The 25,898-nt window shown below is 42.7% G+C and overlaps 1 protein-coding gene across 1 annotated transcript in view; it reads left to right on the top strand.

Annotated features, from left to right (window-relative positions):
- LOC130473194 (coagulation factor XIII B chain-like) overlaps positions 1 to 24,466 on the top strand; it is a 53,767-nt gene extending 29,301 nt beyond the window's left edge. The window contains exons 12-14 of the mRNA XM_056844723.1: positions 6,896 to 7,063; positions 21,527 to 21,606; positions 24,250 to 24,466. Of these exons, the coding sequence (XP_056700701.1) occupies positions 6,896 to 7,063; positions 21,527 to 21,606; positions 24,250 to 24,466 (465 nt within the window). The remainder of the gene's footprint in view (positions 1 to 6,895; positions 7,064 to 21,526; positions 21,607 to 24,249) is intronic.
- The last annotated feature ends 1,432 nt before the right edge of the window (positions 24,467 to 25,898 follow it).

Genomic DNA, 25,898 nt, shown 5'->3' with positions numbered 1-25,898 from the left:
TTAAACAGTAACTCAGAACATTGTGAGTACAGAAGTGTATATTTGGGCGTTTACTCATCAAAATTGAAACCAAAATTACTCTTTTATTTTAATACCTTTCATATAACTATGAGAGTTGCAAAAAACAATGGCCTTTGGTAGTCTCTGGAAATCTTCAGAAATTACTGGTACTTGGTACCATAGTTTGCTTTTCACAATTGTCCAAGGTGAATTAATGGAAGTGGGAGAGGTAACAATGGGTGGGGAGACTGACTTTAAAGATGGCTAACTGTCCACCATGGGGGTTGGATGCAGACCATTTTCCACCAGCGGAAAGGGGTAGGGTACTTTCCACCAATCATCTGTTCCTGCTGCCGACCCTTGATGAGTCTCTCATGGGTCATTTATACATGGGAGTTTTACCTGGAGTTTGTTACTTGCTGGACCCACATTTTTCTGTTGCGAATTTGTTATGCACCAGCAGTCACCAAGCTGAAATCAAGAAGCTTTGGGTCCCTGCTCCTTTAAATGCTGCTTTGTAATTGACTGTCGTGGCTGTAGTGCTTACTGTAAGAGAAATGTCCAGTTTTCCTCCCCCCACACGTAAACCCAAGTTCCCTGTTAAAAAAGCATATTTAGAAAAAATGGAGCTCTGATAAAGGAAGGGGGGGGGGAGAATCCTAAGCCTCATTTTAAAATCCTTTCTTGTGTGAAAGAACTCAGAGAAAGCAGGAAGCATTTGAGTCCTGCCCCTTGAAACACTGCTTTGTAACTGGCTGTGGTTAGGGTTGCCAGGTCCCTCTACACCACTGGTGGGAGGTTTTTGGGGCAGAGTCTAAAGAGGGCAGGGCTTGGGGAAGGGAGGTACTTCAATGCCATAGAGTCCAATTGCCAAAGCGGCCATTTTCTCCAGGTGAACTGATCTATGTCGGCTGGAGATCAGTTGTAATAGTAGGAGATCTCCAGCTAGTACCTGGACGTTAGGAGAAGTAGGAAAAAGTGCTGTATATTCAGCAAATCAAATCCAAAAAGAGATAGCACAAGGCTCACAATTTACAAACTTACAAAAATAAGATACTATGTTACCAATAATGGCAAATTTTTACTAATTGTTTATGATGACACCAAACAAGCTACAAATAACAAAGACGTCTTTACATTGAAGTCGGAACCTGTGGGTCCAGTATGAAACAGCACTGACTGAAAAGCAATAATAAAAATATTAGGCTGATGAAGCCCTTTCCGCAAAACGTGAAAATATCTAGATTCCACGTTCCTTTTGGATCTCCATTTGGTACTGTCCATATGTACCTACCTTCTTTCATGGCAATATGATTTTTACTAAGTATATATTTCACTTGTAAAGCCGATTTAGAGCTTTTTCGCTACTGCGCATGACCAACTTCGAGAAGCCGACACTGGTGCTTAGCTTCAGCTTTTCATTCTGTGCATGTTCTAATCACGAAGAAGCCGATCAGGCTGTTCCATTTTTGGTCTTTACGTTATCTGAACGAGATGAACTTTTTGAAGGAGATTACCATTAATAGATATCAGTTGTGAACCTTTCCGTTGAATTTTCAGTTTTTTATTTATCAGGTTCATGTAATCTTTGGAATTTCCTGGAAAATGAGTTGCCATGTATTAGGTGGTACAGTTTGTTATTTGTAACTTGTTTGGTGTCACCATAAACAATTTGTAAGAATTCACCATTATTAGTAACATAGTATCTTATTTTTGTAAGTTTGTAAATTGTGAGCCTTGTGCTATCTCTTTTTGGATTTGAGTACCTGGAGGTCGGCAACCATTGCTGTGGTGCATGCTGGGAGAAAACCATCATCTCCCCAATTCCCCTGTCGCACGATTTGGCTTATGCACAGAGATTTCACCCGGGCTGATCTCAGGAGAATCGAAGAATCGGCTTATAACAGGGACAAGTAGACCCGGAATTTGTGAGAACTGAGCATGAGGTCATCTCTAAAGGATGGAAAACTCATGCTGTCCTGAATGCCTGCAGACCTGAGGGCCAGAAGCAGGTAGCGTAGTCAGTCCAAGAGTCACTATCAAAAGCAAAGCCCAAACGCCAAGTCAGCCCGTTCTAAGGTCAAGACCACAAGAGTCTCAGAAGTGATCAGAGGACCATGAGAACACAGGGTGGCAATAACACATTGTTCCCACGTCAGCCTGGATGCAAGTGTCCTCTGACTCAGCACTCTCTGCTGGGAGGAGCTTGTTATTCTCATTGCTGTCAGCTGGCAGTGCTCTTAGTAGTGCTTGTAATCTAGCACTCCTTCTGCACTAGAGTAGGAGTGTTCTGCACCTTCGGCGCCACTGTTCCAGTAGCTGTGGAGGGCTGCTGCTGGACACAGGTGAGTCCCCTGCCCTGGGTGGTTGTAGGCAAAGGGGACATTCATCTGTCTGTGTCTGCTCAGCTTGAGGTTCCTCTCTTCCACTGCCTGCTGCTTCAAGGTCCTCTTCATCTGAGGAAGCCTCATCAGGCTGCTCCATGACACATACATAACTCCAAGGAACAACCTAGACAGTCTGGGGACTAACGTGGGTGGAAGTACCCATGCATAAACGACCATGCTGTTCGTGATGGTCACCCCTGTCTCCCAGGAGCAGCATTTCCGGGAGATCAGTAAGCTGCAGTGGGAGGGGAGGTAAGAGCATTCCGTTCCACTGACAGAACTGCCTCGTGTGAGAAGAAGATGTAGACTGGATCTAGCCCTGGGTTTGGAAGGGCCTTCTTAATTATATAATCAGTGGGCCCTGTTTGCTTGCTATTCCATTCTCTGCTCTGAGGTGCTGCCTACCCTGCCTGCAGCAGCAGTAAATGTTTTGTTTATATAACTTCTGCTTAATTCAAACTCAAAGAGGGATCTCAAAAGAAATATTTCTTTAATTAAAAAACTGAGGGAGTTCAAGTCTTTGGAAAGTGTGATCCCACCAAGTAATACTTATATTAATGTAAATAACAACAAGCAAACTTCAAATGTCTTTTTAAAAATATATATACAAAACTGAAATGATAAGGCATACAAAACAATTCAGGCCTGATGTAACCCAGCAAACCAGGGGTGTCCCAGTTTCTTTTGACTTTGATCAAGCCAATCACTTGGAATTGGATGGACCTGCAGCTCTGCTCTACCTTGATGCGTTCTCCGTCCTCTTTATTTCAAATAGGGTTGTGCAAAAAAAAGTAAATTTTGGGTTCGGGTTTATTGGGCCTGATTTTTTTCGGTAAACCCAAAACAAGCCGAATACCCATATCGCTAAATGTGGTATTTGGCTTTATTTTCGGGTTCCCCCCCCCAAAAAAAAAATTGGGTCATTTTTAGTCTATGTGGATTTCCCCCTGAAACTCCTGTGGGGGCATTTTTGGAGGTAGAGTTCCCAAATTTTCAGGGTAGCTTCAAGGGACTCTCCTTGCATTAACCCTGACGTTTGGTGAAGATTGGGTCAGGGGGTCCAATTTTATGGGGTCCCAAAGGAGTCACCCCTCCTTCATAGAAATGCAAGGTAAAGTCTACAATGCTTCTCTATGGAGGAGGGGATTGATCCCTTCCAGACCCCATAAAATTGGACCCCCTGTTCCATAAGCAGTGGACTCTAATCTGGTGAACTGGGATGGTTTCCCCACTCCTATACATGAAGCCTGCTGGGTGACCTTGGGCTAGTCACAGTTCCCTCCAAATTCTCTCAGCGCCACGTACCCCACAAGGTGTCTGTTGTGGGGAAAGGAAGGTGATTGTAAGGTGCCTTGAAACTCCTTAAAGGTAAAGAAAAAGCAGGGTTTAAAAACCAACTCTTCTTCTTTATCATCATCACAGGGACCATATTACTCCAGTCTTGTTCCATCTATGCTGGCTGCCAGTTTGCTTCCATGCTCAGTTTAAGGTTTTGGTATTGAAGTTTAAACCCCTGTACAGTCTGAGACCAACATACCTTAAGGCCTGCGTTCTTCCATACGAACCTACCCATTCACTTCAGTCATCTTCAGAAGCTTTGCTTTGGTTGCCCCTGCCCTCTGAGGCCTGACAGGTATTAACCCAAAAAAAGGGCTTTCTCAGTCGTGGCGCCAGAAATTTGGAAGTCCCTCCCCAGGGAGATTTGTCTGTTTCCCTCTATCAGTATCTCCTGCCAGCAGGTGAAGGCTTTTTTGTTTCATTTGGCATACCCCCAATAACAGTTATTGGCTCTCCTTCCAGGTTCTGGTGTTTTTATTGAATTATTGTATAATATTAAATGTTTTTAATTGTTCAAATGTTTTCAGGTTTGCCACCATGGGCACACCCTAATAGGTAGAAAGGCAGCATAACAAAGTTTTAAATAATAAAATACTTTTGTGACAGCAAAAAGAGCTGAGAATTGAATTTTAGCAAATCTATGCTGTTGAGTCTCTGCTGGTAGAGTAACTCTCATTTGTATGGTTATGCTTATATTTAATAATTAAATTGAGTGGAAGTTTAGGGGGGGTGATGAAAATGTTTCTTTCATTGCTTTGAGGAGACACGGGATGGCAGAGAATGATTGGCCTGCAGCAATCAGGATGGACTGAGCCTCTATCAAAGGGTCACTGTACCCTGTGATTGCAATAATAAAGCAAAGCACAAGCAGAAGAGAAGAGCTTTGAAATTTCTATATCTAGCAAATTGCTGTAGTCTCTGGACTATTACTACTCTATGATTACCATCATGAGTAATGGAGCTCAGGGCCTAACTGTATGCAATACTTGAGAATTCATGATTGGTTCCCCCAAAGTGTCATTTAGTTGCAAAAATGATCTAAACGTGCGAGAAATACCAATCCTTTGCAGTTGCTTTGTGTGTGGCCAGCATGCATACTTCTGAGGTTTGACTTTCCCAATTGGAAATGGCATCCCACCTGGGCAACTTTAAGCTCTACCAAGGGAGAAAAAACAGGTGCCCATATTGTTCCCATCTTTTCCCCTATCAGGACTTAAAGCAGTCTGCAAGGAAAGGTCAGACTGGGGAAATACTACAGTGGAAGAGTTAAACTGTCCTTCCCCAGCACTGGTGCCCTAATCCATATCTTTCCTCTCAGCTTAACTGCATTCTTCCCACAATGACAGGCAAACAATATTGTCTGTAAGCAAGATGGAAAGCTGTTGCAGTTAAGAAGCTGAGCTACAGCAAAAAACACTGTGGAAAAAAGCCCTTTATTGCATATTAATTCCAGAGGGCTAGCCAATGCAGCAATATAAAACAGAATTCCAGTGGGACCTAGTCTATACCAACAGGTCCCCACCTCCCCCAATCATAGAAAATAGCTGTTCCAATAATTATTAATCAATTATTAAACTATTGTTTCATGAAAATGTGTGCTATAATGTATTCGATTTGGGAAAGTTCATTTGTATGTGCTGATACGATCCATTTAAGGCAAATTTTAAAAAATCCACATCTCTATTTTCATTAGTTTTTTAAAAGGTAAAATTCACAGCATTACCAATTTTGTATTAATCGCTGAGAAAACCTTTGTGAACACTGAAAATATTTACCATAAAATGTATTATTATTCTCTACATAGAAAGACCATCTATCCAGACAAATACAGAAAAAGCTGAGAGCTACTGATTTATCTGACCTTACATTCAACTGTGATTGCTATGGGTTTATGATGACCAGGATGCAATGTTTTTACAAGTACCACTCAGACCATATTTTTAATATACCCATCAGTGAAGAAGATAAGCCATGTAGAATTACATTAGTAGCATATCAGCTGCTTCCATTTTCACGACCAAAAAGATCCCTAAGTAAGATCCCTACGTCAACTCCACAATAAACAAAGGCCTCAGAAGAGGGAGGAGTTAATCTGCTAACTGAATGTTCCGATCTGGTGACATCATAATGATGTGACCAAAGGGTGCTCTGACTTCTTTTAGAATGTTCACTATTTTCTTAAACATTTTGCTGAAAGTTGTCAGTTTATGCTCATTTTCATGGAATCATGGACCTTGCTCATTGGTAGGTCATTCTTAGGGCTCTTAGTTCTGAAGATGACATTACTTTGCTATCTTATTTTAAATAAATGTCTCAAGTCACAGGCTATTTCCCAAGATTTTTTTTTTCCTGGGAAGAACACCACATTGTCAGATAAGTAGTGGTTAAGAGCAGTGGACTCTAATCGGGAGAACCAGGTTTGATTGTCCACTCCTCCACATGAGTGGCAGTCAGACCCTAATCTGGGTGACCTTGGATTCATCACAGTTCTCTTCGAGCTCTCAGCCTCACCTACCTCACAAGGTGTCTATTGTAGGGAGAGGAAGGGAAGGAGATTGTAAATTGGTTTGATTCTCTTTAAAAGGTAGAGAAAATTGGCATATAAAACCAACTCTTCTTCTTTAAAGTAGACTCACTGTTGTTGTTGACATCTCATCCTTATATATTTTTTCAACACTTGTGACATTACATGAAAATCTGATTTTGGACTATTTCTCCTATTGTATCACAAGATTTCTACTGCCTGACCCAAGAAGGCAGCATCTGATTTTAGCTGAATCTTCACATACCACATAATCTGTGTATCTTTTTATTGCTAGGAGAGCTTAGTAGCAGTAGAACCCATCGAATGTAGAACATCAAGGTTCAGTCCCTGGGATAAAAGCAGTGGCACAGTTAAGAGTGACCTCCGCCTGGGATCTTTCAAATGGTCCGCCTGGGATCTTTAAAACGGAGCCTGAGGAGGGCAGGGTCTGGGGAGGGGAGGAACTTCAATGCCATAGAGTTCAATTGCCAAAGTAACCATTTTCGCCAGGTGAACTGGTCTCTATTGGCTGGAGATCAGTTGTAATAGCAGGAGATCTCCAGCTAGTACCTGGAGATTGGCAACCCTAATTATCATTTGCTAGGCGAGTTCAGATTCTAATTGTGGACATCCTTTCTCTTTCCAGATGCTGCACCAAACAAAAGCACTTCACATACTTAGCAGTGAAAAAGAAAGAAGCACATCCCTAGTATTGGAAGAAATAATTGATGAAACAATATCAGAAAGACCTTTGCAATGTCAATCCCTGGACAAACTAATCCCTGAAAGTGAAGGCTTTAGTTCAGAACAACTGGTAAATTGCCTGAAACATGAACAACTGGCTTGTATTTATTATTCAGTTTATTCTATGGACATGCAGTACTTCTGAGAAAGGTAAGTTTCACCTAGGAAAAATTGTGCCAGTTGAGGTGCTGGGCAGACTGGGAGGGGGAAATGATCCTGAAAAAGGGCCCACCCCTCTCCTATTCCCCAAAGGAGAGAAAACATAAAAAATAAGAAAAGCTATGCTGGATCAGACCAAGGCCCATCAAGTCCAGCAGTCTGTTCACACAGTGGCCAACCAGGTGCCTCTAGGAAGCCCCCAAACAAGACGACTGCAGCAGCACCATCCTGCCTGTGTTCCACAGAGGGAGGGTGAAAGAGCCAGACTGCCAAGCCCATCAGCCCCTCTCCACACCATCAGGGGAAAAACCAAAGGAACAGGGACAGGGAGTTTCAGATGTCATGCCTGCCCATTAGGGTTGCCAGGTCCCTTTTCGCAACCGGCGGGAGATTTTTGGGACAGAGCCTGAAAAGAGAGGGGTTTGTGGAGGGGAGGGGCTTCAATGCCATAGAGTTCAGTTGCCAAAGCGGCCATTTTTCTCCAGGTGATCTCATCTCTATCGGCTGGAGACCAGTTGAATTAACAGGAGATCTCCTGTTACTACCTGGCAATTGGCAACCCTACTGCCCATGGAAGCTCATTTCCCCAGCTGGCTGCACTGTCACACTGCAGAGGGTGGGGGAAAGTGTGTGTGGGGGAGGGAAGAACAATGATCACCAGTCCCAATGCACTGGGAGGGAGGAGATGACACATCTATTCAAATAGACAAAAAGAGCCCTTTAAAAATGTTTATATTAATCCTCTTCTGAGCTTCAGCAAAATCTGCTTTGGGCTGGGGGAGTCCAGCCCTGGGTGGCTCCTCTCCATGGAATTGCATCCTAACTGGACTTTTGGGAAGGCGACCTGTGCGCCTGCTGCACCCACGGGGAGGCTGGGCCTTGTAGCAAGCTGTGAAAGAGAAGCTGTTGGCCCTGGCTTCATCCCAGCAGCCAGAGGCAGGAAGAGGGGAATGACTAGGGTTGCCAGGTCCCTCTTTGCCCCCGGCGGGGTTTTTTTTTTTGGGTGGAGCCTGAGGAGGGAGAGGTTTGGGGAGGGGAGGGACTTTAATGCCATAGAGTCCAATTACCAAAGCAGCCATTTCCTCCAGGTGGACTGATCTCTATCGGCTAGAGATCAGTTGTAATAGCAGGAGATCACCTGCGAGTACCTGGAAGTTGGCAACCCTAGGAATGACTGTTTACAGCCCAGCCAGTGGCAGCATTAATGGTGTACACTGAAGGAGTCAGCCAGGTGCATGGCTGAGTGTCCCCTTTCCTGGCCTGAGTGCCACCTCCAGTGGGTTGGGTACAACTCAATCAGGCTAGGAGCTTCCTTCCCCAGGCCAGGTGCTGCTTCAGTGATCCAGGTGTCTCCTTCCCTAGGCCAGATGCCTCCTTCCTCAGGCCAGTTGTGACTTGGCTGGCCACCTTCTACCCTGAGCTAGGCGCCTCTTCTCCTGGGCCAGGCATGGCTCAGCCAGGCATGGCACCTCTTCCCCTGGTTCAAGCAACCTTCTTCCTTTGGCTGGATGTGTATCGTCTGGACATCTTTTTCTTCCTAGCTGGGTGCATCCTTCCCCTGGGCCAGGAGCATCTTGGCCCACTTAGGTCAGACGTGGTGTGATGTGGTTTTTCTGGGTGCTTCCTTTTCTGGGTTCAACACAGCTCAGCCTGGTGACTCCTTCTCCTGGCCACACAGCACTCTTTTCATCCCTGGGGTAGCTTCGCCTGGACCAAGTAGAGGAGAGCAGGTCATCGGCCAGTGGGACTTTTCTCAGTGACCTTAATGGCCTATGCACTCCTGCTGGGGTGGACAATTGCAATTGTAGGGAAATAAAGCCATTGCCATGGAGCAATAATGATGCCAAATTTAAAATTATTGCAGATGTCCAACACATAATTTTGGAATTTTCCTGCTGCAGGGTATACTGATGGCCACTAATTTATGTGGCTTTAAAAGGGGATTGGATACATTCATGGAGTACAGGTCTATCCGTGGCTATTTTCCATGGTGACTACATGAAACCTTCCTATCTATAAAAGGTTTGTTCTACCCATGTAAATAAATGGAGAAGTATCCTTGAATGTCAATTAATGATTCTTGTTGAAGAAGAACTGGATGGACAATAGATCCACTTATTGAATTTAAATAAACCCAGAGACCGGAAATGTTTGACTTGTACTTAACTTGAGAAACGTAGGGCTTTACTTACTGACTGAGCTGCTTTGAATGATGCCAAATAGAAGTTTCAGAGTGCCAAGAACCTGAGATCGATTTTGGAAAGATTGTAAGTGGTGGGAAAGTCGAGTATCAAGAAAACAGCAGAATTCAATACGAGTGCAGCCCTGGCTACACATTGGACGGCTCTGAATGGCTAGAATGCAAAGAACAGAAGTGGACTCCTCAACCTAAGTGTTTGGGTAAGAGGATGTATTCTGTTTTAGTATTACAGATTTAAAATAGGGAATGGGCAAGATGACCTCTGTGATCGGTGTTCTTCTGAATGCAAAGTTGCTTTATCCAGATCTATCACTGCTAAATGGATTTTGCTCATACTGTTTCCTAAGTTGCATAAACATGAGGCCTGTTTTTGCAAAGCAATGCAGGTTTGAAACTATGTGTTGAATTCAGCAAGATGGGATAGCTGCCACAGTTGTGGAATAAACTCTGAAAAATAGTTATAGAGAGACAGAGTCATTCTGTTGTTGGACTGCCTCTGCTCATTTATGGACTTTTATTGGCTACCCCAATGCCAGTCATTATTTTTCAGCCTCCTTACCTGAAGAACAACGTGGATAATGTCTTTCTTCATAACGGTGTTGTCTGAATGGCTAGCACAGTGACTGTCATGTACTGTCTGGTTTTAAAATGTTATACAAACAACTGTAAAAAAAAACACCATAAAAAAACCAAGTAAATGTAAGTGCGTGGACAGATTCTTTTTCATTTTACCAGTTTTAGTTTATAGTTCTGATAACACAGCAGAGTTATATCAAGTTTTTTTCCTTCTCAGGCTTTGTCAAAATATAATAGGAATCAATGCTGATATATATTCAGTACGGCATCTGAGGTCTTTTATGCATGGGACTTTTACTTGGGGTTCAAGGTTCTCTTGACCCACGCTTTTCTGTTCCGAATCCTGAAACTGCTATGCATGTTGTTGTTTGCCCTGGAGAAAGTCCTGGGGTTTCCGGAGTACTGCAGAATCACCAGCAGAAATCCGAAAGTGTCTGAGTCCCCACCCTTGAAAATGCTGCTTTGTAATTGGCTGTAGTGCTTACAGTGAGAAAAATGTCACACACACCCAGCTCCCCTTTCCCTCACTTTGGCTTACGCATGGAAATGGGGATGATTTGACTGGGGCTGATCTCAGGGGAGATCGAAGAATTGTGTTACAACAGGATCAGGAAGATCCAGATATTGTGCAGGCTGGGGTCGGAGTCATCTCTAAGGGACAGAAAACTCATGCATAACCCCAATGAAAAACTGAGTCGGGCTAGCGAAGAAAGTAAGTCAAAGTGCCCATGCACGTAGAACCCAAAACATGTGAGTTATACTTGTGAGCCCAAATAAACCAGTCTTAAGTAAGCCATAGCAAGCCTGCAAGATATGAAAAAAATAAACTCTAAGGTCAATCCTTGCTTTCTTTTTTTTCTTTTAGCACCCTGCATTATCGCAAGAAAGCAGCTAGATGCCCAAAATCTGCTTTTATCTGGTTGGCACAGCCATTCACAATTGGTTAAAAATAACCACACACTGGAATTCATATGCAAACAAGGATATGTCCTGATAACTCCTTCAGTCAGGCAGTGTGTTGATGGACAAATGGATTTGCCATTGTGTATACCAGCCGGTAAATTTTCTATTTGTGCAGATTAATTTGATTTAGGTTTATTTACTAGAGAGGGTTGTGAGCTTGTTTTCTCTTGTGTTTGAGCTGGTCTATGGGTTACCTCCAAATGTTGGCTATAGGTCTGCTAGCCCTAAGCAAAGTGGACATTTATGTCGCTAGATAATCACAAGATGCTCCACAAGATCCATGGTCACCTCATCTTCCAATGTAAAAGTAAAGATTTTTAAGGTTTTCCTTCATTTGCTCAGGAAGCGCTACATGTCTTTAGCATGCAAATGAGATCATATCCCACCTGGATTTCCATATCTGTCTTATTATGTGCATGGCTGAGAAATCTCATTCGGAAGCCTGTTGAAGCTGGCACTTTTTAATTGGAGGGTATATCCCTCTGGATGAGAATAAGTGAGCCCAGTCTTTAAAAAACAAAAAACCCTTAAGCTTTATCCATATTAACCCACTGAATGGTGATGGCTGGCTGTGTGGTTGGATGATGGTCAGACAAAGTTGGCTCAGATTATACAACCCTGACCCAACTATGGGGCCCTAACAAAACCAGTCAAAAAAAGAAAGAAAAAGGGGAGAAAGCACAGAGCCATGCCTCTGAGCAAAGATGAATAACCGAACCTGAATTGGGAACCACCGAACTGAATTGGGAACTGAACCTGAATTGGGAACCACCTATTCGACTTTGGGAAGACCCCCAAGTCCTGGTGTTCAGTAAACCCAAAGCCTGAAAATTACTGAAACTGCTAATTTCAGGTTTATTTTCAGTTTGGGTTTATTGATATGCACATACCTCCTTATGACAGAAGGTTACCAACACCAAGAAAGGGCCTGGAGATCCTCCAGAATTACAACTGATCTCCAGATGACAGATATAATTTCCCCTAAAGAAAATGGCTGTTTTGTAGAATAAACTATGGCATTAGATCCTGCTGAGCTTCCTCCCCTCCCCAACTTCACCTCTACAGGCTCCACTCCCAAATCTTCAGGAATTTGCCAACCCAGAGCTGCCAAACCTCTATGACACATAATAATTCAGATTTTTCTTTTGCTGTTGGCAAGGGGAAAGAGTAAGTGAATTTGTTTAGGACCTGTTAAAGTCATTTGGGGTAAGTGTGTTCCAAAGGGGAGGAATAGTAAATAAAACGACTGTGTGTGACTGTAGTAAATCATAGCATTTTTTAAAAAAAGTTGTTAAAATGCATTTGTTGGTTAGGCTATTCCAATGCGTCAAAAACTCACAATGCATATAGATATCTTTATGCTATGATATCATGTCTAGTACTTCTCTATTTTCACTTCACATAATTGGCTGGCATGGGCAGGGAAGCACCAAAAATTGTAGGGAGTGGGAGAAGAATTTTATATGAATCGATCCTTTCTGTCAACAGCCCCATTTTGTGCACAAGTGCTGTTCTTTTCTAACTGCCCATGTACATCTTACCCATTTAACCATATTAGTATTTGTGACATCCAACATGAAATGTTTGTGAGTAATACCAAAGCTACCATGAGATGGCCAAAGTCATAATTCTTATTGCTTATTAGACAGCGGAAAAAACTGTAGCCAGCCACCTACTGTTGAGAATGGGGACATTATACATTTATCTAAGCAAGAGTACACATCTGGCTCTTTGGTAGAATTCAAATGCCAACAATATTATACAATGGAAGGTGAAAACAGATCTTTTTGTGACAATGGAAACTGGACAAAAGTGCCAGGTTGTCTAGGTAAGCTCATTGTACTAACTGTGAGAATCATTTCAAGTAGGGAGTTATTTCAATGATTTTTAACTAACAGTTGTTCTCTTTAAAATATGACTTCTTTGGGGTGGGTATACACAAGCATTTCTCAAGCTACATCAGAAGAGGTGTTCAAAACATTACACAGAATAACATGGTTAACTTAATAAAATAGTAGATTGTCTCACTTCAATCTGCTTTTTGAGGAGAGAAGATAATGTATTTTAATGTTTCCCCATATTAAAAACTCCTTCCATGCAGTAAATTACTGTATCCAGAAGTCATCTATGTGATACCTTTATCAGTGATGTACTAATTTTCCGAAAAGGAAACTTTTTTCATGGGAGAAACACAATGTTAGCCTGAAGAGGTAGAGTCCATGAGCAGTCTGAAGAAGCAGAGCTAGGGTTGCCAAGCCAAGCCCCAATGTTGACTCTGGCCCTACAGGTTTATAGATTTTGAAAGCATTACAAAAATGTGCAAAACATTTGAACATAGATGGTAGTGGATTGGATGTGCATACTTCAAGCAATGATGTTTATTACACTACATTCAGCTCTCTCTAAAAAAAACAAAAAACCGTACATCTTATGGCTGAAACAGCCATAAAAATTTAGCTGAAATTCTTGCAGTTCCTTATATATTTTATTACAAATAAATTCTAAAATTTGGTCTAATAATATTTGGAGGCTTTGGCTGTAATCCTGCTTTATATACGTTTATATGCATTGAGATATAAGAATCAAGCTATAAACTAAGGTGGAGATCCATAAGTAGAACTGCCACCCTTTTTTAAATGAAATGCTGTCACAGGGCACCCATTTTCGGAAGAGAGCAGACCTCAATGGTAGAATACATGGTTTGTATTCAGATGGTCCTAGAGTCGGTTCCTGGCATCTCCAGTTAAAGGATTTCAGGGTACCACATTTCAAAGACTATAATTCTTTGCCCACAACTTTGGAAAGCCAATATTTGTTAGAGGAGACAATTCCGAACTAGGTGTCTGACTTGCAATAAAGCAGCTTCCTATGTATGATGTATTCAAATGGAAAAGTGATGTGGAGGGCCAGGGGAAAAATAGCTTAACCTTCCCCTGTGCTGGTTTTCAGTTCAAAATTGTCATCATCCCTGGTTACTGTTTGTCCTTCAATGAAAAAAAGTAGGGTTGTGCAAAAAAAAAGAAAAAAAAAAGTAAATTTTGGGTTTGGTTTATTTGGCCTATTTTTTTGGGGGGGAGGGGGTAAACCCAAAATAAACCAAATACCCATACTGATAAATATTGGTATTCAGCAAAATCCAGTGTGCTGGCTGGCTGCCAACTCCTGGTGTCAAGTTACAGCATCTCTGGAGCACTGAAGAGATGAAGCTGTCGGGGCTTGGAGGTTGGAGAGAGGTCAGAAAAGTCCAGCCTGTAATTCAGAATGCCAGAAATCAGAGTCCGTTTCTTGCCAAATCACAATCCACACATGTAGTCAGCTAAGCCAGTTCAGGGTCCAAGGTCAGAGATAGTTGTTCAGAGTGGGAGTCAGCGAGTTGGTAGGTACATAACACATTGCTTCCTTGATGCTCCCCTTCCCAGCTGCCCCTTTTCTAGTTTGCCTGCTGGGGCTAGCCTTCATCCTGTCAAGACTCTCTGCTCTGTGCCTCTAGCCAGCACTGATAGGCTCCAAGCAAATAGACTCCAAGCCGAGCACTGTGCCTTTTAGTTACTAGTGCCTTTCTCTGTTGCTGCCTCCTCCTGTCAGCCCTTGAGTAGCCTCTGGTGAGTCAGCAGTTTGAGGGCTACCAGCTGGGCTACTGGGTCCAGGCTCCTTGCAGGGCAGGAATGGTCCTGACCAGACTTCAGGCTGTGAGTCCTCTGGAGGCTCTGGGAGGTCAGCAACCTGAGAGCTGACAGGGTTACTACGCTCCTCACAAGGCTGGGATGGATCTGATACCCCTTCAGGTTGCGAACCCTGATGCAGGTCCAGTGAGGCTGGATCTACCTGGTAGAGCTCTTCCTCTGAAGATGACTCCTTCCTCGGAGACTGACCCATGACATCCATGTAGATTGCACCAGTGGCTTTGCAGCAATGCAAAATGCATTGCTGCCATTGGCCACATGAGAAGCTCCAGTGAGCCTTCCTATTGGTCACTCCAAGGTGCCTGCTCCTTTTCTCCTGGTGCCCTGGAAACCAGCCAGGGGGCAGGAATATGAAGAAAGGAGATAGCTCTCCTTTTAAACACAAGGGCCACAAATTGGAGACTGCAGAAGGTGAATAGCCGAAACCTGAAAAGCCAACTATCTCTTTAGCTATTTGGCTTTGGGCAGATTCCCATGTTTTGGTATTCAGTCTACCCGAAACTTGAATATTGCCGAAGCTGCTAATTTCAGGTTTATTTTTGGTTTGGGTGTATCAATATGCATAACCCTAGAAGAAATAAATAAGGGGACCCATATCCCCCTCAGGACAAACATCAGCCTCAGGGGCACTTTTGGTTGAGAAAACTATGCTGAGAGGAAAGGGCTAAGCACTTTCTCCCCCAGCACTACTGGTCCAACCAAATTGGCAGCCCAATCTTTCATTAAAAAAAGGAAATGTTGGAATATCTAATCATTGTAGTTTGGCCTAAGTGTGTGCAAGAAGATTGCAATCACTGTGGACTGTTCAAACTCGCACATGCAGTCTCAAAAATCTCATAACTGTACAAGCCACATGGTGATCATGTAAATATTGTTAAGCAGGGAATACATTTACTGTTGTTAACCTCGTCTCCTTATCTGTCCCTTCTTGCAAGTGATATGCACTTCTCCCAAAGTAGACAACGGCATCTTCCGTCCAGTACAGAGTCAGTACAGATTTGAGGACATTATCCAAATTTATTGTAACTCAGGATATGAGCCTGAAAGCCATACTACATCTTCTAAGTGCACCAAGTATGGCTGGTTACCTTCTCCAACATGTGTATGTAAGTAGCTTTCATGTTGTATTACTATTTTCTGTCAAAGCCTAATGGATGCAGATAGTTTTGTATTGTTGATGGTCTTCTGCTACTTTTCCTTTTGCAAGGTTTAATCAATACTTTGTGTGTGTATGTGTTTGGGGGGAATCTTCTAGAGTAAAAGATGTCCCAATAGCTGAGGAGCCTGAAGGAAGGGAGGACAGACGTATGAAAAATCGACTTTTAAATAGTTAAAAAAAATTGGTGTCAAGAAACATTGTTATGAGCATTATCGGCTGGTACCAATAGGATGGGTGAACACTTCACCATAGTTCATAGGAACCCCCTGAAGATTCTCCGCATGTGGTGCTTACTTTGATAGCTAGAGATAGGTCTAAGAAGTAGCAGGTCCATTTTGGCTTGAGTATGATAGTGATATCAATTTCCCTGTTCTTTTTGATTAAAAACACCTGAGATGGTTTCTAATATAAATTAAACACAAATAATCCAAATTGAAAATTCAGTAAAATCCATGAGTTAAAAATTCAGCAGTATAAAGCACACAGAAGCTACAAAAATGTTCTCTGACTAAGAATCTCAATAAAACCCAGTGAAAATGTGAAAATATCAGTGAATTTAAACCCAGTAAGAGCTATAACAACACTGGTTAAAATGACTGGCAAAATAAAAGTTTGCTTCAGCCTTTGTTATAATACTCAGTAAGTGGAAGAAATAGCAGCTATTTAAATCACATCATAGCACACCACCAACACTGATAGAAATACAATTGTGTCTATATAAATAAAGTAAATAAATATCCAAGGCAAGAAAATACCAGTGGATTTATAAACTCCACACTGTGTTACACTTTCATATTACATTAGCCTTTCTATAAGCTAATTCAGGATCAATGGCACACAGTTAAATGCACACTGTCACTGTTGGTGTCTTACCACTAAGCATTTAGGAAAATTTCAGTACAATGCATAATTTAGGCAAATTAATCTGCATGCACTGCAAATAGGAGAGATAATGGCTCATACACAAAATAATTTTTCAGTAGCAAGTTAGTTTGGTCTTTCTCTACACAGAGAGAACATTTAAATGTAGGATGAACAACTACCGTATATACTTGAGTATAAGCCAAGTTTTTTAGCCATGATTTTTGGCTTAAAAAATTCACCTCAGCTTATACTCGGGTCAATACGGTAATTCGCCTGCCTGCTGGCACCATGAATGGTGCTCCTCCGCAGGGGTTTTGATAGTCTCCATGTGAAGGCTTTAATGTCTGATCAAGCCCTGAGGTTGCAATCCTAAACATTCCTACTTGGAAGTCATTCCCATTGAAATCAATGGGATAACTTTAGAAATGAATGAGTTAGGGATTTGGAGAAGATAACACCTGCATACCTGTTCTCTCTAGTATCAGAGGAGCATGCCTATTATTTTGGGTGCAGTGGAACACGGGCAGGATGGTGCTGCTGCAGTCATCTTGTTTGTGGCTTCCTAGAGGCCCTGGTTGGCCACTGTATGAACAGACTGCTGGACTTGAGGGGCCTTGGTCTGATCCAGCAGGGCCTTTCTTATGTTCTAACACTACAAGAAGCAAACAAATGAAAAAGATTTTAGCAAAGCTAAGGAAAATAACTGATAGGTAATATATCTTTTGGCCTGACCTGGATGGCCCAGGCTAGCCTGATCTTGTCAGATTTCAGAAGCTAAGCAGGGTCAGCCCTGGTTAGTATTTGGATGGGAGACCACCAAGGAATACCAGGGTTGCTGTGCAGAGGAAGGCACTGGCAAACCACCTCTGCTAGTCTCTTGCCATGAAAACCCTAAAAGGGCTGTGATCTTTTGCCTTAATATTTTCTCTCTTGTCTCTGCCAAAGCAAAGCGCTGTGTCTATCCCTCTGTAGAAAATGGAGCACTGTCTTGGGCCAATATATACTACAGAGAGGAACACTTTCCAAAAAAGGAGGGACAAACCATTGATTTTCGATGTAATCATGGCTTTCTGCCGGGAAATAAAAAGAAGTGGTATAGAGTTACGTGCACCAAATTTGGTTGGGATCCAGAACCACAATGCTTTAGTAAGTGCTCATTTCTCCACTGCCTTACAAATTCTTCTTTATCAAGAAGGGAATGCTGGAACAATAGCACACTGATTAGCAGCATCGTATTCCTCTGCTGTTTGTTGACTTTGTTTCTTGTTTGTGAACAGAATTTGTAAGCCTCCCATGCTCTGCACATGTGCTGCCAAGATTGTACATGTGCCATGGTTCAACAGGGATACAGTTGAGCCAGATGAGTAAGATACAGTGTGAGCACCTGCTCCTTCCTTTTCTGCAGGTATTTGGACCTTGGACTTGCCAGCCTCCAGATGGGACCTGGGGATCCCACAAAATTAGAACTCATCTCCAGACTATAGCGATCAGTTCCCCTGGAGAAAATGGATGTTTGGGAAGGTGGACTGTATGGCATTGTACCCTACTGAGGTCCCTGCCCTCCTCAGGCTTGATCCCCAAATCTCCAGGAGTTTCCCAGTCTGGATCTGGCAACCCTAACTTGGCCAGAGGCATTAAGTATTTGGCATAAGCTGAAGGGAAAGAGCCAAAGAACTTTTGGCCCTTGATTGGCCTTGTGGTTTGCCCCCGTGGCCCAGTGTAAGCTGTGTGGATTGACCTTGTGACTTTAGTTGACCGGGCTTGTTGATCAGCCTGGGATCACCTTATGGCTTATTATGCCCTTTAAAAGTGCACTGAAGACCAATTATATTGTATGCCTTTCTTTATACTATATTTTTGTGTACTTTATTTGGTTAGCTACTTCAAGTGCTCAGAGTTGGAGAAAATTGGGGTTGAAATATTTAAATAAATAGGCACCGGAACTTGCATTTTTTCAGCAAAAGTCCAACATGCTATCTGCCTCCTCACAATATCACTTTATATAATGGCAGCCCTGCATACACAACCAGGTTGTTTACCCGCTACTGGTTGTGAGGATCTCCACAAAAGAGCTAATCAGTGCGGCTGGTTCTATTGATTCTGATCAGATGACATTGGGATGGGGGAGGGTGCCTGGATTCAGTCCCCTTAAAAATTAAAACGTGATCGACAAAGTCATAGCTGACAGGGCAACCTATCTGTCAAGAAGTGCACCTCTGGGAGCTGGATGAATTTTTTTCCAGTGTTAAGGTCCAGTTTCACAAGTGACAATCTGTATATGGATTATTCTTGATAGATTGTGGGAATGTATTTTGCTTTGTGAATCCCAATTGAACTGTGTGTGTGTTAAGTGCCATTAAGTCACTTTCAACTTATGGGGGACCCTATGGTCACTTTCAACTTATGGGGGACCCTATCGTTAACAGCTTTGCTCAGGGCTTGCAAATCGAGGGCTGTGGCTTCCTTGATTGAGTCACTCCATTTCATGTTGGGTCTTCCTCTTTTCCTGCTGCCTTCACCTTTTCCTAGCATTATTGTCTTTTCCAGTGACACGTCTTCTCATAATGTGACCAAAGTGCAATGGTTTCAGTTTGGTCATTTTAGCTTCTAGGGAGAGTTAAAGCTTGATTTGATCTAGAACCTACTTATTTTGTCTTTTGGACAGTCTGTAAAACTCCCCTCCAACACCACTTTTCAAACAAATCAACTTTCTTCCTGTCAATTTTCTTCATTGTCCAACTTTCACATGCATACATAGTAACAGGCAATACTATAGTATAAATTACCTTGATCTCAGTCGCCAACAACACACCCTTACACTTAAGGACCTTTTCTAGCTCCTTCATGGCTGCCCTTCCCAGTCTCAGTTCTCTTCTGGTTTCTTTGTTGCTGTCTCCCTTTTGTTGATGACTGAGCCAAGGAATAGAAAATCTTTAACAATTTCAGTTTCTTCATCATCAACCCTGACATACGTGCTTGGGAATTGACATGTAGCTTTTGAATAATTTATTTATCATCTCAACCCCTCTTCCACTCCTAAGTTTTCATTTTGTCTTTAGAACAATGCATTCCTCCTAAATCGTTGCTGCATGGCCATTTAACTTATACCTTTAAGAATACATTCATAGAAGGTGACGATATGTCATTTGAGTGTGATGCAGGATATCATCCTGAACAGCAGGAAGCAAAAGCCAAATGCACACAAAAGGGCTGGTCACCCATTCCAAGTTGTGTCCTCACAGGTAAGATCCATGTATGTCTTATTCTCTCAGAGATGTATTTGTGCAGCTGGCTGCAACCTAGCTGGTTCCAACTTAAGGAAATCACCACCAACTAGGATTGCCAGATCCCTCTTCACCACCGGTGGGACGTTTTGGGGGCAGAGCCTGAGGAGGGTGGGGTTTGGGGAGAGGAGGGACTTCAATGCCATAGAGTCCAATTGCTAAAGTGGCCATTTTCTCCAGGTGAACTGATCTCTATCAGCTGAAGATCAGTTGTAATAGCAGGAGATCTCCAGCTAGTACTTGGAGGCTGGCAATCCTACCACAAACCCAGGCTCCCCCAGCCCCTTCCTGTCTGCTTCCTTACTGTTCTTAACAGACAGGAACTGGCAGGCTGTTAGCTAGTTTCTGTCTTTGTTTAACTGAGCACCACAAGCAAACAAGTCCCTCTTGACAAAAGCAGGGATTTTTTGCCCCTTTTAATAAGACACATCAAGAGCATACATTAGTTTATTTGGCAGGCATAGCTATCCTTATGGCACTTTCTAAGTCCCTGTTTGGTTAATAGTTCCATAAGAATTCATTGCCCAGGCCTGTCATCTTTCTTCTTCCAAGGGAAGAGGGAAGGGAGCTTACCAATCAGAGACTCTCTTAGATTGACAAATATGATGGTTACCAAAACTGCAATAAAGAGGCAGCCAGAGGGGAAAGCCAGGAGAGGGTGATCCACTCAGATATGTGTCTAGGGTTGCCAGGCCACTGTCTGGCCCTCCAGGAGGATTTAGGGAGGCAGGGGCAGACACACTGGCATCATGCTGGCATGCAATATCATTTTCAGCTACAACCATAGAGTTTGTGGCACATCCTAGTGCCTCCTCCTAACTTCATCATGTCACCCTATAATCCCCCATATTTCTCCCACTGGTATTTGAGGTTCTGGCAAGAAACAAAGGGGCATTGCTGGGAGGTCTTTTACGATAGTGGGTGAACTGGCAGCCATATAAAATGCATCTCACCATGAAACATTGCTGCTGTAGAATGAAGAGAAAAGCTCCCCTCTTAGCATGAGAGTTGAGATATTATCTTTTCTCCTAATTCTGAAGCTGAAGGGGAATACTGATGAAAGGTTCAGTAACTCAGTTGTGAGAACAGAAAGTTGGAACTCTATCCTCTATCCCCTCCATGTAAACTTCCTTACCCAAAGAAAACTAAACCTCCTTAAGTCTGCAATCCTATATAAACTTGCCTGAGAATGAATCCTGTTGAATGTAGTAGCATTTACTGCTGATTAAACATGCATACAATTGCTTCATTGGTGCATCATAAAGGCATTCTCACATGTTCTCAATCATTTTGTTATCAGAACTTCTAAAACATGTTACCTTGTAAAAGCAAAGATGCTGGAGTGTGTAAAATCTTGCTTCCGTAACAAGATGGGCTGGATGTATGAAGTTAAATTACCCAGTGGCGAGGGCAAGTCTCTGACTTCTACACATGGTCAAAGGCCCCCTTGCTTTGTGTTAATCTAGAGTGGAAAATGAGTTCTTGAGCTAGAGTTTTAGTGAGTTCTGGATCAAATGGCTGGGAGCCATGGCCATCAAAAAGGTCTAGAGCTTGCCCTTTGTTCATGCCAAGAGCATGAGGGCAATTTCTGTGAATCCTGCTTCTTGTTGTAACCCATATTCTACATCTCTCACTGTTTGTGAAGGTGTCCCCTTCTCCCTGCCCCCAGGAGCAGCTTTTTGGTGAATGCCAGGGCTGGGAAGGGAGAGTTCTGGGAATGGGAAGGTGAGAAAACCCCTGCTATGAACACGCAGTTCACAGAACAGTTGCATACAACCCATTGTTTACTAGTTAATAGCGGAATTCAGAATCAGTCTTGGACATTTACCAAAGGGTGTTAAAATTTCGTGACAAAACTCAGAAATGTGTATATTCTATGCCCAATTTGTTAGGCCCTTCAGGGCAATGATTGGCTGCTGCATGAAACAGTATGCTGGACTAGATGATCCAGTGGTCTGATCCAGCAGGCTCTTCTTATGTTCTAAGGCATTTTCTGTACATATATCAACCTCTCATGTTAAATGTTATCTTTTACTGGTAAATTACAAAAATTAAGACTTAATATTTTTTTTAAAAGGAAAGTTGGCCTTGAGATTTACTCATTACTGTCAGAATTCTGTCCTGCAATGTTAAAGATTTCGATATGGCCCCAACACTTCCAGAAATCTGAGTAGATCTCATTAGTGTCAATATTTACAGGAATTTCTGACTATTGGTATACTAGGTATTTTAACAATAAAAGTGATAAATAAAACATTATAACTGAGAATGGATCTCTACCGGATGGAGGGATCTGTGACTGTTTGGTCACATGCTTGGCTAAACATGCCAAGATGCAAACATCAATAAACCTAATTCTCAACATGGCCCCATCTGTGGATATTTAAATCCAGAGACTGATATCGTGCACAGAAAAGGCAGAACATCCTACAAACCTGAGAAAAGCCCCAAGTTTGCAGAAAAGCTGAAATCTAAAAAAACTAGATCAAAACAAGAAAAACCAATGAACAACATTGGAGGTTACCCCCCTGCCAAAAATAATAGAAACAATGCCTGCACCTTTGAGAAAAGGGATCTCTGGGACATTGTGAGAGTTGCTAGGACACAACAATATTGCTACCCTTAAGACCTTGGTTTCTGCCTGTAAAAGTGGAGGGAGGGGGCAGGGAGCTTTCCAGGGCTGTTTTCACCTCCCAGTACATATCTGCTTTCCTCCTCATACCCTGGAGGAAGGACTCCTCAGGTCCAGGCCCAGCAGCAACTACCCAGAAACCTGCTACGATGCAATTTACATGACTCACCCAGGTGTATCAGTGGCTACTGGATCACTTGATACCACACAAATCACCTGGGCCTAGCAGCTATTTTCATACAACTTGTGCAACTTGGCCAGGCCTGGCAGTGGCTGTTATACAACTCAACTTCAACTTGGTCAGACTTTTCTCAGGGAGAAGCTGCCAGGGGGAGTGAAGGATGGAAAGCTGAGAACCACTGTGGTGTAGCGGCTAGAGTGCTGGGTTTGGATCTGGGAAACCCAGGTTCAAATCCCCACTCTGCCATGGAAGCTTGCTGGATTACCTTGGGTCAGTCGCACACTCTCAGCTGAATTTAGCTCACAAGGTTGTTGTGGGGATAAAATGGAAGAGAGGAGAATGATGTAAGCTGCTTTGGGTCCTCATTGGGGAGAAAGGTGAGGTAAAAATTGAAGTAATAAAAAAGTTGAAGAGTCTGGGGGCAGATAAAAGAAAAGTTGGTAGAAGGGTGGTGTTAAGTGAGGGGAAGTCAATTGTTTGATTTTAATAACATTTCTTTTAACATTTTTATAAAAAGAAAGTAAATAATATTGTTGATAGTACATTGTATATTAAAATCAAACAATTGACTTCCCCTCACCCAATTCATCTAATAATAAATGTATTACTCTTTTGCATATCAATGCTAACCCCGATATCATATTATGTAGTATTGTTATCGATCCATATATTCATATTATGCTATAGTAAATAATCCCACTTAGATTGTACTTATTCCCTTCTTAAAAAAAACATATAATTCACTGTTATAAATTTACCTACATATATTAATAAAAAAGTTGTATACGAAAAGGATTAGGTCAATGAGTAACCTTTAAACATCCCCATTTGAAATTCATTTTCACAATAGGTTTTCCATGCCCCCCACTCCTCCAAAAACTGTACATTATCTTTCTGATTTATTAATGCCATGAGTTTTGCCATTTCCATCAGTTCTAACATCTTCTGTATCCAGTCTTTTTTGTCTGGTAATGCCACCATTTTCCATTTGGCCGCATACACCAATCTGGCTGCAGTCGTGGCATATAACAAAAATGTCCTTTGAGTTAGTATAGTATCTGGTACCATAGATAGCAACATCATTTCAGGTGTTTTAGGAACATTATTCCGTAAAATCAGTCTTATTTCATTATATATCATGTCCCAGAATTTTTTAGCTTTTTCACAAGTCCACCACATGTGATGAAATGAACCAGTTTCCTGGTTACACTTCCAACATTTTGCTGACGTACATTTGTAGGACTTTGCAAGTTTTTTTGGTGTTAAGTACCAACGATACATCATTTTGTATATGTTTTCTCTTAACGATTGGGAAAGTATGGATTTCATGTCTCGAGACCAAAGCCTTTCCCATTTATGTAACATTATATCATGACCTAGCATCTGAGCCCAACTGATCATAGTAGGTTTTATTCTTTCTTGCTCACAATAAAATTCCAGTAACTTCTTATACATCTTAGATATCAAGTGATCATTTGAGTCCAATAAGACTCAAATGAGTTTAAGTTTCACCATGCATTAGTAATCTGCACAAATGCGGATGTCGCCTTCAAAGGCATCACGATCGGGGTCTCCCATTTGGCACTGGGCACTGGCACCAGGACGCCTTGAGCGACAAGGCGGTCGATCTCAGCATCGATCCGGTCCTTGAGTGCGAAGGGGACCCGGCGAGGCTTGAGGCGGATGGGGGTGGCAGTGGGGTCGACATGGAGCTGGACCGGCGGTCCCTTGTAGCAGCCCAGCGGGCCCTTCCAAACGTCCTCAAACTTTGACCAGACGGCGTTGAGAGTAGGCTGGCTGCTGTGGTGGATGCCCGCAAGATGGATCCCAAGGGCCGGGAACCATTCGAGGCCCAGGAGGCTGGTGCGGGGGCCGTCGACCACAACGAGGCGGAGGCGGGTGGAATGACCCTGGAATCAGACGGGCACATGGGCCTCTCCCCGGACCAGAACCCGATGTTGCTGGTAGTCCGAAATAACGACGCTGGTCGGCGACAGCTTAAGGAGGGAGGCGCGGCGGCCCAGGTCGCGGAATGTGTCTATCGTGGAGAATCGAGAGTGAATTAAGCGAGAGTGATTTCGGTAGCAAGCCGGACTGCCTACCAGCCTTCGTCACCACTGTTAAGTCTGCGTGGGGAGGACACACGAAGTCGAGACGGAGTTCCAACAACAATGCTTTATTGTAGAGAAGAACAGAACTGGAGACTCAAGGCAAACGGCCCTGCTTATATGCTTCCTAGGCTGGCCCGCGCCACTCCCCCCCTGATCCGTGATAGGAGGAAACAACCCCGGGTTACCAATGGCGCGTGCCGGCTTAGGGCCAATGGCGCAAACCGGTTTGGACCAATGGCGCATGCAGGACTTAGGATCCTTCGTCCAGGACTCAAGCTCCTAAGTTTCCCCCTAACTATATACATACATTACAGGTGGGAAGGAGAGAAGGAAGCAGAAAAAGGGGAGAGGAAAGGGGGCCTGCCAGGAAAAAGAAAGAAAGAGGAAATAGTGTAGAGAAGGGCATAAAGGAGAAATGAAGTGACCCCTGCAAGTCTTTGCGAGTTATCCGCTTGTTATTTTATAATATTTGCATACTAATATTTATGTAGGGACCAACTCAAACACCATGCATGCATCAAAAATTCCATTTCTGTATTCCATTGCAGATCATGTGTACATACACAACAGTAATAAAGGCTATGTGTGCTGTTTCCCCCCTGAATGTGTTTACTTTGTATTTAACAGGATTATTATGATGAATGGAAAGGATGCAATCGATGTTTTTAACTAAGATTTGGTCTCCAAAAGTCATCATTTGTTTCTTTCAAACACTGTCATCCCAAGCTGCTCTCAGCAATCATGTCTTTGGTGAATTATGTCTGTAGTGCTTCACAATGGATCATGGAGTCAAAATGGGGAAACATCATGGAAGCCACACCTGCAACTTATATATTGAGGATTTAAATGGTGGTCCAGTTCAATTTTAAGCCCATACTCTAAGGAAACATTACAAGTATGATACTATTAAAAAACAAAATGAATGAGAAATCAACAAAGCAAAAATATGTTTCTCGATACATAAACTGAAACATCAATGAGAACTAGTCTATTATTTTTATAATATGCTGCCGGCATATAAATACAATGGATTTTTTTTCAGTGTAGCCTGCAGGGATTTTGTGTATGCATTGGTCCAAAATAAATAAAAGGC

This window comes from Euleptes europaea, chromosome 2 (assembly GCF_029931775.1).
Source record: "Euleptes europaea isolate rEulEur1 chromosome 2, rEulEur1.hap1, whole genome shotgun sequence".
NCBI lineage: Eukaryota > Metazoa > Chordata > Lepidosauria > Squamata > Sphaerodactylidae > Euleptes > Euleptes europaea.
This window is presented reverse-complemented; position numbering and strand designations above follow the sequence as displayed.